Here is a 15,203-nt window from a genome sequence, read left to right on the forward strand (position 1 = left end):
CTTTTTAAACGTGTCTTTCTCAGTCTAGAAAAAAATATGTTAATATTAATAGACAGGCAGAGTTAAATCTCTAAAAGCTAAATGAACTTTATTTGCAATTTTTTTTCTTCATTTCCAGAATAAGTGCAACATCACTCTATGGAAGGAAACAGGAAGTAGAACCAGCACTTTCTGCTGATGTTAGTGAGAATGATGTAAGTTGTGATGAAGGCAACGAGAATTCTTGTTAAAAATGTTTTCTTTTTTTTCTTTTTTTTTTTTAATAAGTTTTAATGGCCTTCATTGTAAACTGTTGAAGCCATCAAGTGTTTTGTAAGTATCAAGTTTTTATTTATTTGTTTTTTTAATGTGTTAAAATATTAACAAATGACTCTTTTTCATGATTTATTTATTTATTTACTTTTTTTTTTTTTTTTTTTTTTTTGGGGGGGGGGGGGGGGGGGGGGGGTCCTTAGATTGTGTTTATTTAATCTATTTTATAGTATAGCGTATTGCACCCCCCCCCCCCCCCCCAAAAAAAAAAAAAAAAAAAAAAAAGAATAAATAAATAAATAAATAAATACATACATACATAAATAAAAATAAATAAATAATAAAACTCCTCCTGTTTTTGAGACCTACCTAACTATTGCATAAAAACAATTTATTTATTTATCTTGTAATATTTTGTTTTCATGAGATACTATCTCGCAGAAACAGGATTACCCATAAGGCTCAGTCGCGTTTATGTTACATGTTACATGTTTCTTTATCGAGATGGCAATTGAAGATTTTCAGGAATTCCTTTACTTTCTGTTTGTTTTTATGAGAAAGTATCACATCAAAACAAGAAAATTAAAAAAAAAACTAATTTCTCGTTTTTATCAGATAGTGATGTCGTAAAAGTCAGGATGCAATATGCCACTGTAATTTTAAGACAAAAAAAACCACAAAACATTTTTTCGAACTGGCATCACTATGTGTACCATAGAGGGTTAAAATTCTGGCGTTTTGGAGATAAAGAGCACTAAAGCTTAGTACATCTGTCCAAATCATTCTGCTGCTCTTTATTTGGAATATCCTACTACGAAGCAGAACAGAAATGAAGCAATGGTCTTGAATAAAAGCAGACGATCAACTGACGGTCACACCCTTTACTTAATTGTTATGACTGCATTCCACTCAACCACATCCAAATGACTGGAGTGCAGAGTAATACCTAAAAAAATGTAGAGCAGGGTGATTCCAGCAAAGTTTTTTTTTTAATCCCACAAATCAACATGTTGCTATCAGAAGGAGACTGAGCATGACCTTGGAGCTTAAAGCCTGCTTTGATTTAAAACTCCTGAAGCTGTCGCAGTTTCACATTTAAAACTTTCTTTATGAGTGAACAGTTTAATCTGAGTCACTGTATCTGTCACAGCCAAAATACCAAACTGTGGGTTCGTTTCACAAACAAAGACAGAAGAGCCAAGTGGTGTGATAAAATAGTATTTATTTCACAGACACAAGGACAGAAAGAAAAAAAAACAGCTTATGGTAATATCTGTGGTACATATAAAGCCAAAACAAAAGAAAGACCATGTACATCTGAGAATGGAGGCCTGAGTGAAACGGACAGGCTCCACCTGCTATCACATACTGCAGAGGAACATTGGAGGACTGAGGAAACCAGTGAAGTGTCCACAAATAAAAAAAATACAAGTGAAATATCAAGGTGGCGACAGAAAAACCACAGAGAAGAGATCACCGATCAACAAAATAAAAAATCCAGATTCAAAAAGTGGCCAGAGCAAAATGTAGATAATATATTGAAAAATATATTTATTATAAAACTTTCTTTATCTTAGATTTTTTTTTTTTTAATGTGCAGTCAGGATAAGAAAAACAGCTTACCTGATACACTGCAAAAAACTGAAATTTTATCAAGTGTTTTTGTCTTATTTTAGGTAAAAAAAAAAAAAAAAAAAGTGTTGTTAAACTTGAATTGCGCCACATCCAACTGATTTGGCCATAAAAAGTGTCCTGTTCAAGTTATTTCAAGACACAAATGAGGTCTGAATTGCTTTTAAGAAGCAAAAACAATCTGCCAATGGATTAAGAAAAACATCTAAAAAATTTATTCTAAAAACTAGAATAATGTCTTAAAACACGTAACTTTTCTCTTGTTCCATTGGTAGGTTTTTTTCAAATTGTTACATGAAATTCAGGCCTCATTTTTGTCTTTACATGACTTAAAATTAGACATTTTTCTGTACTTTTTGGGCAAATGTGGCCCAAATTAAGTCTAAAAAGACATTTTCTACTGAAAATAAGACAAAAACACTTGATTAGATTTCAATTTTTTACAGTGTAAACCAGCATTTATGATAAATGCAGCACTTTGAAACTTCCTGTTTGCTACATTTTAAAACTACTGCTTTGTATCTGTTCATTAAAGATCTTAGTTCATTATTCAATTAAAAAAATAGGTTTGCTTTCTTAACTGAAGTAATTAAAACTCTAACATTAAAAGCTTGTTAATACAAATTAGCTTGTCCATGTTTAGATATTAGAAGAAGTGAAGAAACACTGAGGGGATGACTTTGAAAGAAATAACAAGATTGTTTTTAACTCCTGTTAAATATGATTAGAAACAGGAAGGGGTTACTTTTTTATCAATTTTTGTGAAATTTAACTGAAGCTGAAATGACAGCACACTGGAAAAAACTGAAACCTTATCAAGTGTTTTTGTCTTATTATTAGTAGATAATGTCTTTTCAGGCTTAATATGAGCCACATTCACCTGACCAGTCAAAACAAATGTCTTATTTCAAGTTATTTTGAGACAAAAATGAAAAAAAAAAAAAAAACGTCACAAGTTAAAAAAAATAATTAGCATTGGAACAAGAAACAAGTTACTTGTGTTTTTTCGCCTTGTTACAAAAAACTCAGACCTTATTTTTGTCTTTAAATAACTTGAAATAAGACATTTTTCTGGACTGGTCAGGTAAATGTGGCTTATATAAAGTAAAACAAGACATTTTTACTAAAAATCAGACAAAAACGCTTGATAAGATTTCCGTTTTTTGCAGTGCATTAAGCGAGGAGAGGTGTGTGAAGATGAAATCAGTGAGCACAATGTTCATACAGTATTCGTACAGTAACACAGCTTCATATAACTGGGTAAGAAAGAAACACAACGACAGGAAGATACTTCAGACATGGATTAATCCCGACACGTCCCATCAGTCAATCTAGGAAATTTTGCATTGAAATGTTTTCTGTCATTACAGATCATACACTGCAAAAAATGAAAATCTTATCAAGTGTTTTTGTCTTATTTAAGTACGAGCCACATTCAACTTATCAGCCCAGAAAAATGTCTTCTTTTAAAGACAAAAATGAGGTCTGAATTGCTTGTAAAAAGTAAAAATCTGCCAATGGATAAAGAAAAAAAATTCTCAAAAAGACATTTTTCTGGACTGGTCAGATGAATGTGGCTCATATTGAGTCTAAAAAGACATTTTTTACTGAAAATTAGACAAAAACACTTGATAAGATTTCAGTTTTTTGCAGTTGACACTACCTTTGCAGGAAATTCAGCTACTTGCTAATCAATCATTTAACAAATCCATGTCTGTAAAATCCCTCCCAAAGAATATACTTTCTGTCTCTACATATAAACATCACTTTATAAACATGAAATGTATCTTCTGAAAGTGTGATATACAATAATATACATAAAAGCTTCAACTGGATCCATGCATAACATGTGGAGCTAGCTCGAGAGACAAAATACAGTCGTCAAACTGGCAAAAGTGTGACTCAGATGCACCTTGTTTTTTTTTTTTCTGATGCAAACATCAGCCGCTCATTAAATCAATCGACAGACAGCTTTGGATCAATGAAATAAAATTTATCTAAGTGGCAACCCGCTTAAAAGTAGAGTCTGCAGGATTTTCCTAAAGAAAAATAACCATCAATTGTCTCCTATGGGCCTCTTTACATGAGTGTCAGTGTCTGTGTCTGCCTTGATCCCTGGGTTCTTCAGGACCCCAGTATGAGTGCTGTGTCTACTAAGGAGTAACGAAAATTCCTGCAGACCCTACCTTTAAAGAAAGAAACACAAACACACACAAAACACGTTGTTTCTGTCTGAGTCAGCCAGGATCCAAGGTTTGAAGGTACAGGTGCAAAAAGCAAAACTAAACCAGGGGAATTAAACTTGTGTGCATTTAGGGGCTTTTTATCTGTTAGTAATGATCATATCCCTGTTTTTAATGGAACATGAGTGCAGTGAGCGAGAGATGCTCTTGTCAATAACTTGTTTTTATACACAACCCAAATTTAAAGGGAATAACAATCCATAACTGAATGTTTGACTGTTAACAATTAGTGTTAATCGATTAATTTTCCATTATATATAAGTGCCCAGCAACTTTTTATCCTTCTGAATCTGTCTCCATGTAAAGTGTAAAATATATATTGTATACAGCTAGACAGTCAGATCACACAGGAGTTTCCCAAACAGTTGATAGTAAAGAATAATATTAAATTAAATTTGATCACTAGTCAATAAGTAACATTTTTTATTTGTGATTGCTTTCTGTATAATGTCAGGAAGATTAGATTTTTAATGTTATTTTTTTATTTTTTATTCCTGCTTCTCAGATACAAGTGAAAGTTAGTGGTAACTTTTCTGACACCTCCTGATTCAAACCCAATTCATACTGAAAATTGAAGACTTCTATTTTTGAAGGTTAAAAGTGAATATTGTGACATTGTCCAATATGATGTTTTTTTCTCCACTCATTTTTCTGTTAAAGTGAGATTGCTGATTTTCTTTGTCTCCAGTCAGACACACTAAAATAAAGTTTTTGCTACTGTATAAGTATTATCGTTATAATTTGTAAGTGACAAAAATATAATCGTCAAATTAACCCTGTAAAGCTTGACCAATCAACATAAACTAGAAATTCTTTAGAACTGATATGTTTATCATCCTTTTAAGAAAATCCATTAAAAAAGTTACAATTTTTCCGGACTATCAGTCGCATCAGCTAAAAAAATGTGTCATGAAGAGGAAAAGAAATGGGCTATAAGTCAAATTCAATTTACAATGAATTGGTGTGTTTACAGTATTTTTAGAGAAAAAACAACTAATTATATGTAATCTTGATAAGTAAGTGTTCATTAATTAGAGGTCTAAATATTTTTTCCAACAGCATCTTATATCTGTGAACACAGTTAAGTTTCAGTTTCTTCTCTCTCCACCTCCCACTTACACCACTCATCCCCCTCCTCCCCTGCTCTACTGTAAGTGTTGCCAGTCAGACTCGTGCAGCGTGAGCTTAAATGATTGAGGTGGGAGAAAAAATTTAAATATGATATATTGTGATTTTTTGTTTGACATTCAAATTCCTCATTTCAGTCTTTGTTTATCAACTTGATTGGAAAAAAGTGACCACTTTTCTCCAGCAGAGGGCGAAATGTTTCTCTCTGACTCACGTAATGTGCATTTAATGGAAAAATATGGCTCCGAATAAAGTCTGTAGACATTATTTTCATCATTTAACTTTTTAACATGGTCTGGTTTTAAAAAAGCAAAACTTAAAATCACAAAAATCATAAATATCGAAGAATCACAATTTACCCCAAAAATTGTAATTCAATCAGATTGCGAGAACAGCAATTCTCGGGGAGTTTTGACACTAGTTTGTGACTAAAATCCCTCAAAAAACTAACAGCAATAGCAAGTGAAGACGGGGGAAGTGAACTTTTATTTCTCTAAATCATGTTATCGATTGCTGATAACTGGGAGCTGTCGCAGATGACGAGCCAGAGATATTTCCTCATCAATTTTCCTCGTGTATGAATTTAGCGATGTTTTTCAAAAACACATCATCTCATTTATTTGAGGTATAAGTATGAAAAGAAGTGCGATATATAAATATGGGAAATAGATATATTTAAATCACATTTGATAATTTGGGTGGTTTGGCAACTTCTAAGTAAATATGAATTCTTTCCATGTAGAAAATACTTATTTTCAAAAATGAGTTCTTACTAGAAATTTAAGAAAATTAGGAAAAAGTTTGACTTTTGTCCTTTAACAAAGCAACATTTTGAGGTTTCTCGCTGACTCTATTTTCATAACTGACTTCAGATCTTATCCAGACAGAAAATTGGAGCTTCAGTGATTGTGTTTTTTCCTGCTGTGAGAAACTTTTGGTGCCAGTTTTGGTGCCTACAGTGGGCAAAAATTCACATCTCATCACTTTGATGATCTCGTCCTGTATACAGACAAGTTTCATCCTCTGACAAAAAAATCTGCTCCCACTTTCTCATTTTTCTATCCACTCTGAGTCAGTCTTCTGCTGTTATCTATCCTCCTTTAAAGTGGTAGCAGGAGTTAAAATCAACATTTTGGAAATCATTGCTGATGCTGATGGTCTTGTCTGCTTTTGTGGTCACTTTCAATTTCAATCACCAATCCAAAAGTCCTCCCAGGACCTAAAGCAGCTATGTGAATCATAATGCTGGTGGTTAGAGAAAGGCCGTTCTCCTTTTTCCTTTCACTTCTCGTCTTTCAGTTCATGCGTGAATGAAGATTCACAGATCAGTGAGTGGATGGATACCAAGAGGTATAAAGAGAAACACAGAGGTACATTTAAGGATACGACAAAACAAAAAACGAGCACGTCATGCAACAAGAACCAAGCTGACATAAATCAAATCGACTCCAAAGTTATCCCCGGGTTTCCTCCTGCTCGCCAGCTGAGGTCATAATGCCCATGGTTGCTGCTTTGGCATCGAACGCACAGAGAGACACTGGCAGAGGTTATGTTTCCTTCACAGCATCGAGTCAGTCAGTCAGTCAGGTGATGTTCAGTAACACACGTTACGTCTTCTTACGCTGAATCTCAAACTATACGAACGTGTGTTCGGGAGAAGTCACAAGATGTCTCAAGAAATAATCTTCCCCTTTTCACCAAAGAAAAAAATGTTCTCCTGTTTGGCAGCTGCACTTCCTGTACTTCCTGTACGTCCTTGTTGTTCCAAGGTTAAAAAAAAATAAACTCCTCTTTTTTCCAAAGAGAAATCTGTCCGAGTGAAGCAGCATCTGATGTGAACAAATTTCCTGATGCAGAGTCAATCCATAGCATCCCTTTGTACAGTTTGAGGAGTTGCCTGATGCATTATGGGTATTGTAGTTCACTGTATCCTCTCAATATGCCTTGGGATGTTTCGCAACATTTACCCTTCAGTCAACTTTTCTGGACTAATCCCAACTCACAGGTGCCTCCCTGTTGCCAGGGACACTGGATGGACTCAGACTGATGCATTCTGGTTAATGTAGTCAAATACGGACGGCCAGTTCTCGACAGCGGTGGATTCAGAGAATGACTTAAAGGAGTAGCCCTACAACAGGCTGATGAAGAGTTGGTTCAAATTAACCTAAAAAAAAGAAAAACATAAGAAGGGAAAATGAGAGAGCGTCGGAAAATGTCAAAAAGATTCAAACATCATCAGGATCAAGCGCTGCCTTGGAAGCACTGATTTAAAAACCAGAGCTCGATGACAGATATGCTCGCGTACTTACTGAGTTATAATCTGCATGTGACTTTGGTGTGTGTGTGTGTGTGTGTGTGTGTGTGTGTGTGTGTGTAAAGCTCATAATCACAGATTTGGCTGTGTATCTGAAGGGTTGTCTGACTGTTGTTTACAGCAGAACTGTTCCAGCTCAAACTAAAGCAGAGCTTTTTCTTCTCGCTGGCTTTTCTCCCTTTTGGGGTTTTTGTGGTCGTCTTATAAATCTAAAGTAAGTGACACATAATTAGGACTTCAATTAGCTCCCCAACAAAGAGGCTGTTCGCCATCCAGAGGTCTAAAACGATCCGCCAAACAATCTGAACAAAGAACACAAACAACCATGTGTGGTATCAACTGCACATGTGCAGAAGAACGAATGGCAGAGCTACAGTCTGACACATATAGCAAAATATCACATAGAACAATGGAGAAGAATACTAGACCACCTTTGTTTTCTTTCATTTCCTGTTCATTTTATTGTCTGTGTTAAAAGAAAAGTTACTTCAATTAAGACATTATTCTGGTTTCAAGCAAATTTTTCTTGTTCCATTGGCAGACTTTTTTTTTTTACCAGTTACAAGCAATTCAGACCAGGGCTGCAACGATAAATCGATAAAAACCAATCAGTAAAAGCGTCAACAACGTTTTTCCATTATCATTGCTCTGTGCTGACTCATTACTGAATTAGTTTTTCTTCAATTCGTTCGTCTTCTTCCTTTTTGTCAGATTATTTTAGCGGTTAGCAACTAGCTGAAGGTGGATTACCGCCACCTACTGGACTGGAGTGTAGGTTACCTGGGCTTTGGGGCTGTATGCATCAAATGTAAACAGATCAGCGTGGTGGAGAAGCCAATACATTATGAAATGCATGGTATGTCTTTTAGGACTTGTTTAGTCTTTTTATTAAATCGTCATCCCGTTTAAAAACCACAAGGAGTTCATTAAACCAACGTTAGCATTAGCGTTAGCTGCTACAGATAGTGGTAGAGCAGAGGGGGTGAACTGTTTGACCTGCAGGTGAAAACATTGAGGACACATTTTTATCTATTTGCTTTTTTGGCCCACTAAGTTCTTCATTTGATGACATAATTAAATATTTTTACTGTTATTTTGCCCAAACTGTTGATTCTTTAGGTGAAAATTCAATCATGTCATTTGTTATACTTTATTAATTCAGCATCTGTTAGCTCAAAGTATGTTCAAATTTGTTGTTTCTTTGTGTATATCATTAAGCAAACAATGGTCACCAGTAGGGATGCACGATATATCAGTATCAATACCGATAGCCCATGTTGGTCATTTTTTTTTAACATGTTAGTGTCCACTTTGGGATGCACGGTGGTGCAACAGTTAGCGCTGCAACCTCGTAGCAAGAAGGTCACTGTTTCAAATCCCCACCTTGACCGGTGGGCCTTTTTGTGTGGAGTTTGCATGTTCTCCCTATGCATGCATGGGCTCTCTCCAGGTACTCCGGCTTCCTCCAGTCCAAAAACATGCGAACCAGGTTAAATGGTCTCTCGAAATTGTCCCTAGGTGTGAGTGTGTGCGTGAATAGTTGTCTGTCTGCTCTGTGATTGACTGGTGGCCAGTCCAGGGTGTACCCCCCCTCTTGCCAAATGACAGCTGGGATAGGCTCTAACCACCCGCAACCCTGAACAGGACAAGTGGTATAGAAAATGGATGAATGAATGAATGATATCGGCCTATTAACTCAATGACTGCCGGCCATTTTCAGAGCATCTTGAACGATCTTTCAAGACCCAAATAATCTTGTATTCTCTGACGATGTAAACACTAAAACTTCCTAAGAAGAGTGGACCCTCTTCTTTTATGTCTGTCTTCCTGTTTTTGATCCAAAAAATGGACAAACTTATTTCTTCAAACTTACTTTACTTACTTTTTTTGATCACGTTAATCTCAGGCGCTCCATCCTTTGATCCTCTCCGTGGTCGTCTTTTCTCAAGATCGCGCCGCTCTTTCTCTCTAAACTACCTCGACACATCATCTCTGATTGTTTTTGTTTGTTTTTCTTTTCGGCCATAACAGCAATATTAATATCGGGTATCGGTATCCGCCAAAATTTTCATATTGGTGCATTCCTACTCACCAACTAAAATAACAAAGCACGTTTGGTTTTACGAATCTTACTATTATGCATTCTTATCCTTTTTTTTACCCTCCTATTCATTGATAAATTGAAAAATAATCAGCAGAGTAATCGATTACTAAAATAATGGATTGTTGCAGCCCTAATTTTTGTCTTTTAACAAATTGAAACAAGACATGTTTCTGGACTGGTCAGTTGAATGAGGCTCATATCCAGTATAATAAGACAATTTTTACTTAAAACAAGACAAAAGCACTTGATAAGATTTCATTTTTTTGCAGTGTAACATCATTAAACTCATGATGGAGAACCACAAACCCAAAAATGGCACATCTGTTTGAATTTTATAGCAGAACAGTGTCAGAAGCTGGTGGAGAAACAGACAGATAAAAACACAGACAGCCTGAAAGCTCTGTGTTTGAAAGTACAATGCCACAGCTATTAATGTAAGAGCCACAGTGATTTTGGTTATAATCAAGAAAACCAGGGGAAGTGGCGAGCCAGCCCTTTCAATAAACTCTTATCAGCTGTTTTTGTTGTTATCATACAACTGTACCTTAAGTTGTTCCAGACATTAAAATGAAAAGGAAATTGAAGAAAACAAGGTGGTCTAATCATTTTTTCCATGACTGTATCTGTGTGTAACTCACATTAGATCTGCATGGACTTCATTTTGACCATTGAGGTAAGTTCCTGTTTGGTCACATGATCGCGCCGCCTTTGCCTCACCCTGCAAAAAAAAACGCACAACAATGAATAACTCTCCAACAATTCTGAGAAACATAAACAAAAGCAGTGACGAAGAGAGACGTTACACACAGCTGCGGCCGGGGGATGTGGGAAACGTGTGTGTGCATGAGTTTGTCTTACCACACGACAAAGATGAGGGAAAGGATGGTGGTGAGGATGACCACGGAGAACAAAACCAGCAGAATCACCAAACCCAAATTACCTTCATCCTTAAGTTCAGGATCTGAATGTGAAAAGGGAGACAGAGAGAAGACAGCAGGGGTGGTCAACAAAAGCAAAAACAAAACATGAAAACCAACAAGTCTTTGCTAAAAAAACGGACAAGGACAAACAAAATAACACTTCACACGTCTTTAGACTGGGAATACAAATTACAAAGACTCGTTTTATATTTCACAAACTGAATTCATCTTCGTGTGTGTCTGCGCAGAAATGTATGTGCTCTCTGTTTAATAACTCTCGGGTGGGAACTTCATTTTATTTCAGCCACGAAAGCTCTCAAACATGTAATTATCATACCAAGACGACTAAAGAGGTCTTTCACAAACGAATGAAAAAACAAAAACAAGATTTTTTTTTTTTCAACCAAAAAAGCACAAACGCAGTCACGCACATTAACACTGACATTCTTTAAAGTATCAATGAAAAATGTAGAAATGCTTTGTATCAAAACGGTTTCAAATGATTTCTCAACACATCTGTGAATAACAGCACACACACACACACACAAACACACACACACACACACACATCTGGAGCACAGCAGACCATCTAAAAGAAATCTGACAGCATCGGCCTAAACAACTTTAATCCTCATCTCTAATGCCAAAGAAGTGTATTATTTCCATGTGTGCGCTCTGCATGTGTGTGTGTGGAAAGGAGGGTTTGATTTGTCTTGTACTGTCATCTTCAGTGTTTTTAGAAGATTATTAATTTTTCACTTTTACAACCAGGCACATAATCACAGGTGTCAGTTTATAAAAGATAGTGTGAGGAGGATCTGTTTTAGTTGAACTGCTACCGTGATTTTTAACCAGGCATGTGTTTGTTTTGGGATCAAATTCTCTTTGTTTAAGTCAAATTTTTACCAGATACAACGTGACGGCGTAAGGTATTTATCAGTGCAGTTATGTAGCGCTGTTGTTTGAAACGTGACAACAAGCAAACATTGTAAGTTTGTACCATACGTCAGTAGCAGGCGAAATGTAGTGCTATCGGTCTTATCGTACGACATATCCAAAGGCTAATGTAACATGAAGCTCAAGCCCCATTTCCAAAAAGCAGTTTGGTTCCTGCTGCTTTTGCTTGTAGCTTCTAGTATGCAGTATGTCTGCTCTGTTGGGTCTGTTTTGTAGTACACTACTCTGGTTTCAGGTTTCAGAGGGTGGAGCTACAGATGATGCTGTTTTTTTTTTTTTTGCCTTTAATATAAATACACAAAACAAGCTATTGGCAGATCTTGGCATTTGGTTATTTTGTTAATCATATCAAACAGAATCATCATTCTTGATTTCTAATATTACACCAAAAGTTATATTGTTTACTGAAAATAAATCTGAAAGGGATTTTTATTTTTACAGCCAATGTAAAAAGCACTTCTATATAATGAATTTGTAGAAGTAAACACCTCTTTTACGACTGGAAGTGGCAAGATTTACGGGTGTTTCTTCACATCAATTCACTTCTATCTCACAGACCGTCTAACGTTAGTGTTGTGTTGTGATTATAATGCTGATTAATTCCAGTAATTCTCGCATACACTAACAGCATTAGCACAGTGTATTGTGGGAAACAGTATTGCATACTGAGAAATTTTCCTGGATCAGTAGGACATCCAAGGATTTTTTGGCATACTGCAGATTTTGCAAGTTTTCGCATCCTGACTACTACAAACTGAATTTCAGCCAAAATATTAAGTACTGCTAGTGTAGTATGCAGTTTGGAAAACAGCCATAGTGTACCCCGCTAATGAATCCATCGAAGAAGAAAGCGCAACACAGTAAACAAAGAGCAACGATGGAAGACATGCAGCATTTCGTCCTCTCTGTGATTGGCATGTAGCTCTTTGAAACAAAGAACAATCAAGCTTTGTTTTAGAGAAGACTGTGTGCCACCAGGAGAAATGCAGCCGCCGTCACACTTAAGTGAGGATTCTTTCCACCAATCAACGGACTGCAGTGTTGTAGCTCCACCTTCCGAGATTGGATCGGTTTTCTCTGGCACCCCTATGGTAGGGTCCCAAAAAGTGGGACGGCTCGTCTCAGGAGCTGTTTACACAACAACGGTTTTACGGAAATGTCGTTTCAGCCGACCTAAAACGCAAACTTTTGAAAACAGCCTCCAGAGTGGGATTTTTCTGAAACGCTCCCGACACCGTTGTTGTGTAAACAATAAGTCGGCATTTTCAGTGGAAACGCTGACGTCACACTCGGCTTCGGGCGCGACATACAACAGGACAACAGTACAGTTGTTACGATCGTCGTGAACTACAATGTTGAGCTTGTCCTGCTCAATCTGCTGAATCTGCTGACTGTCTTCATACAAAATATGCATCTGTTGCACCACTTTTTATCTTAGTACTCCCCATTACACCAGATGACCGGCTCAACTCTACTTCCGTGGAGATTTCCCAACAGCGGCTTCTGCACAAGACAGTTATAGCGCCATCTACAGGCCTGGCATGCTTACTACAGCATTTTCAGTCCATCAGTGTTTCCGTGTAAACGCAGATTTTTTTTTTTACTGCGTTTTAGTGTTTTCAGATGAAACGTTGTCGTGTAAACGGGGTGTCAGTTATTTGGGGATCTGTCCCAGGATTAGTCAATGGAAACACCACAAAATGAGTGCTGAGCCAAGAGGAACTGAACTGAACTGCTTGGTGAAAACAGAGCTTATTAGTTGGCCTGTACGGTAGTTTAGTCCGTATGTCGATCTACTGTAACCTCACTCTTCATTTATTGATAGACTCTCAAGTTTGAACAGACCACTGCAGAGTAACGGCTGACTGTGGGTTGGAGCCAACATTAGCACAGTTTAGCCCTTTTAGCCTTTAGCTCGTGCTCTATCTCTCTCCTGATTATCTTTCTTCTGCTCTTCTGTCCTTTTTATGTCTGACAGTTAGGCTCCAGCGTCCATATAAAAATCAAAAGTAAAGACAAACAACCACTTTTCAAATGAAGTTCAAAACGTCCATTATTTTACCGAATGTGTTTTGGTGAACAATGCAGTAATGGATGGACCAAAAGAAGTCAGAATGTAATGAAGTATTTTTCCACAGAGGAGTGTTTGTTGTTTTGCATAGGGATTACAAACACATTGGTTCTGACAGATTTGCTCAAAATAATCATTAAGATGACAGTGGTTGTACCACTTTTTAACTGCACTACAAGAAGACAAGCTGTTCAGTCATGATGTGAAGTAACATGGACGTCTTACTGTGTGACCGCTCAGTCCAGGTGTCAGGTTTTGTGATGGAGGAGATGGTATACTCTGTAAATTTGTCCTCATCATCAGGTTCAGGGGTGGTGTAGACTGGAGAGAAAAACAAGCACACGCAAAAATTTCAGGCACAATTTCAAGTTTGTGAGATTCCTGCACAAACACATGATCTTTGTTATAAAGTGGTTTATCAGGTAAATCTACTCAGTATGAAACAACCTCTGACACAAGGTTTCATATTAGTTCTGTATTTGATTAACATCTACAAATATGCTTTACAAATTGAACAGACTTCACAAAATTTGCCAGTGACTGCTCTCTCTGACCTTCCCAGGGTTTGCCAAGCAACACAGGGGTCCATTCACTCCACTGGCTCTCAGGGTTCACCTCGTCCCGCGCTCGGACTTGAACATGATGGAGGTGGCCGGCGAGAGCATCAAATATGGTGATTGGACTTTCTTCAGAGTAAATCTGTTTTAAGGGGAAAGAAAAAGGAGCATAAGAGAGGAGTGTTGAAATACATCTGATACTGTGACAGTGCCTCACCATCTGTAGTTAATTAAATGCTTGAGAAATCAAAATATGACAAGTTGAACTTTTGAACCACAGGGTTGTTGAAGGATAATATGTTGCTTTAATCAAATACTGGTAAACCTGTACAAAATAGGTATAAATACTTCACCATATTGTTAAAGACGGTATGAGGAGGATTTGTTTTAATTTGCCTGCAGTGCCACCTTCTGGCCCGGAGTCTCACACACTGTCGTACACTGAAAAAAACTAAAATCCTATCAAGTGTTTTTGTCTTATTTTCAGTAGAAAATGTCTTTTTAGTCTCATTTTAAGTTGTTAAAACACAAAAATGAGGTCTTAATTGCTTAAAAAAGTCAAAAAAAATCTGCCAGTGGAACAAAAGAAAAAATACTCGTTTTAAGACATTATTCTAGTTTAGGCAAATTTTCTAGTAATTTTTTCTTGCGCCATTGGCAGATTGTTTTTACTTCTGTCAAGCAAATTAGACCTCATTTTTGTCTTAAGACAGCTTGAAACGACATTTTCTGGACTGGTCAGGTGAATGTGGCTCGTTTTAAGTCTAAAAAGACATTTTCTACTGAAAATAAGACAAAAACACTTGATAAGATTTTAGTTTTTGCAGTGTAAAGATGTGACTTTTAACCAGGTGTGTGCTTGTTTTGTTTTGTTTTGTTTTACCAAATATTTATCAGTACAGTTACCTGTTGTTCGAAATGTGACAACTAGCAAATGTAAGTTTGTACTGTACGTCAGTAGCCGGCTATGTGTAGTGCTATCGGTCGCCTGGTGCTACGACGTATTTGTAGGCTAAGGTCAAACA

General features: G+C 36.7%; 1 protein-coding gene across 1 annotated transcript in view; it reads right to left on the bottom strand.

Annotated features, from left to right (window-relative positions):
* Positions 1–5,201: 5,201 nt before the first annotated feature.
* il11ra (interleukin 11 receptor subunit alpha) overlaps positions 5,202–15,203 on the bottom strand; it is a 67,206-nt gene continuing 57,204 nt past the window's right edge. The window contains exons 8-12 of the mRNA XM_074690508.1: positions 14,176–14,320; positions 13,847–13,942; positions 10,532–10,634; positions 10,312–10,391; positions 5,202–7,419 (exon numbers count right to left, since the gene is read on the bottom strand). Coding sequence (XP_074546609.1) covers positions 10,313–10,391; positions 10,532–10,634; positions 13,847–13,942; positions 14,176–14,320 — 423 coding nt within the window. The 3' untranslated portion in view covers positions 5,202–7,419; position 10,312. The remainder of the gene's footprint in view (positions 7,420–10,311; positions 10,392–10,531; positions 10,635–13,846; positions 13,943–14,175; positions 14,321–15,203) is intronic.

Source organism: Halichoeres trimaculatus, unplaced genomic scaffold (genome assembly GCF_033239565.1).
Source record: "Halichoeres trimaculatus isolate MK-OKI-2021-1 unplaced genomic scaffold, fHalTri1.1 fHalTri1_scaffold_16, whole genome shotgun sequence".
NCBI lineage: Eukaryota > Metazoa > Chordata > Actinopteri > Labriformes > Labridae > Halichoeres > Halichoeres trimaculatus.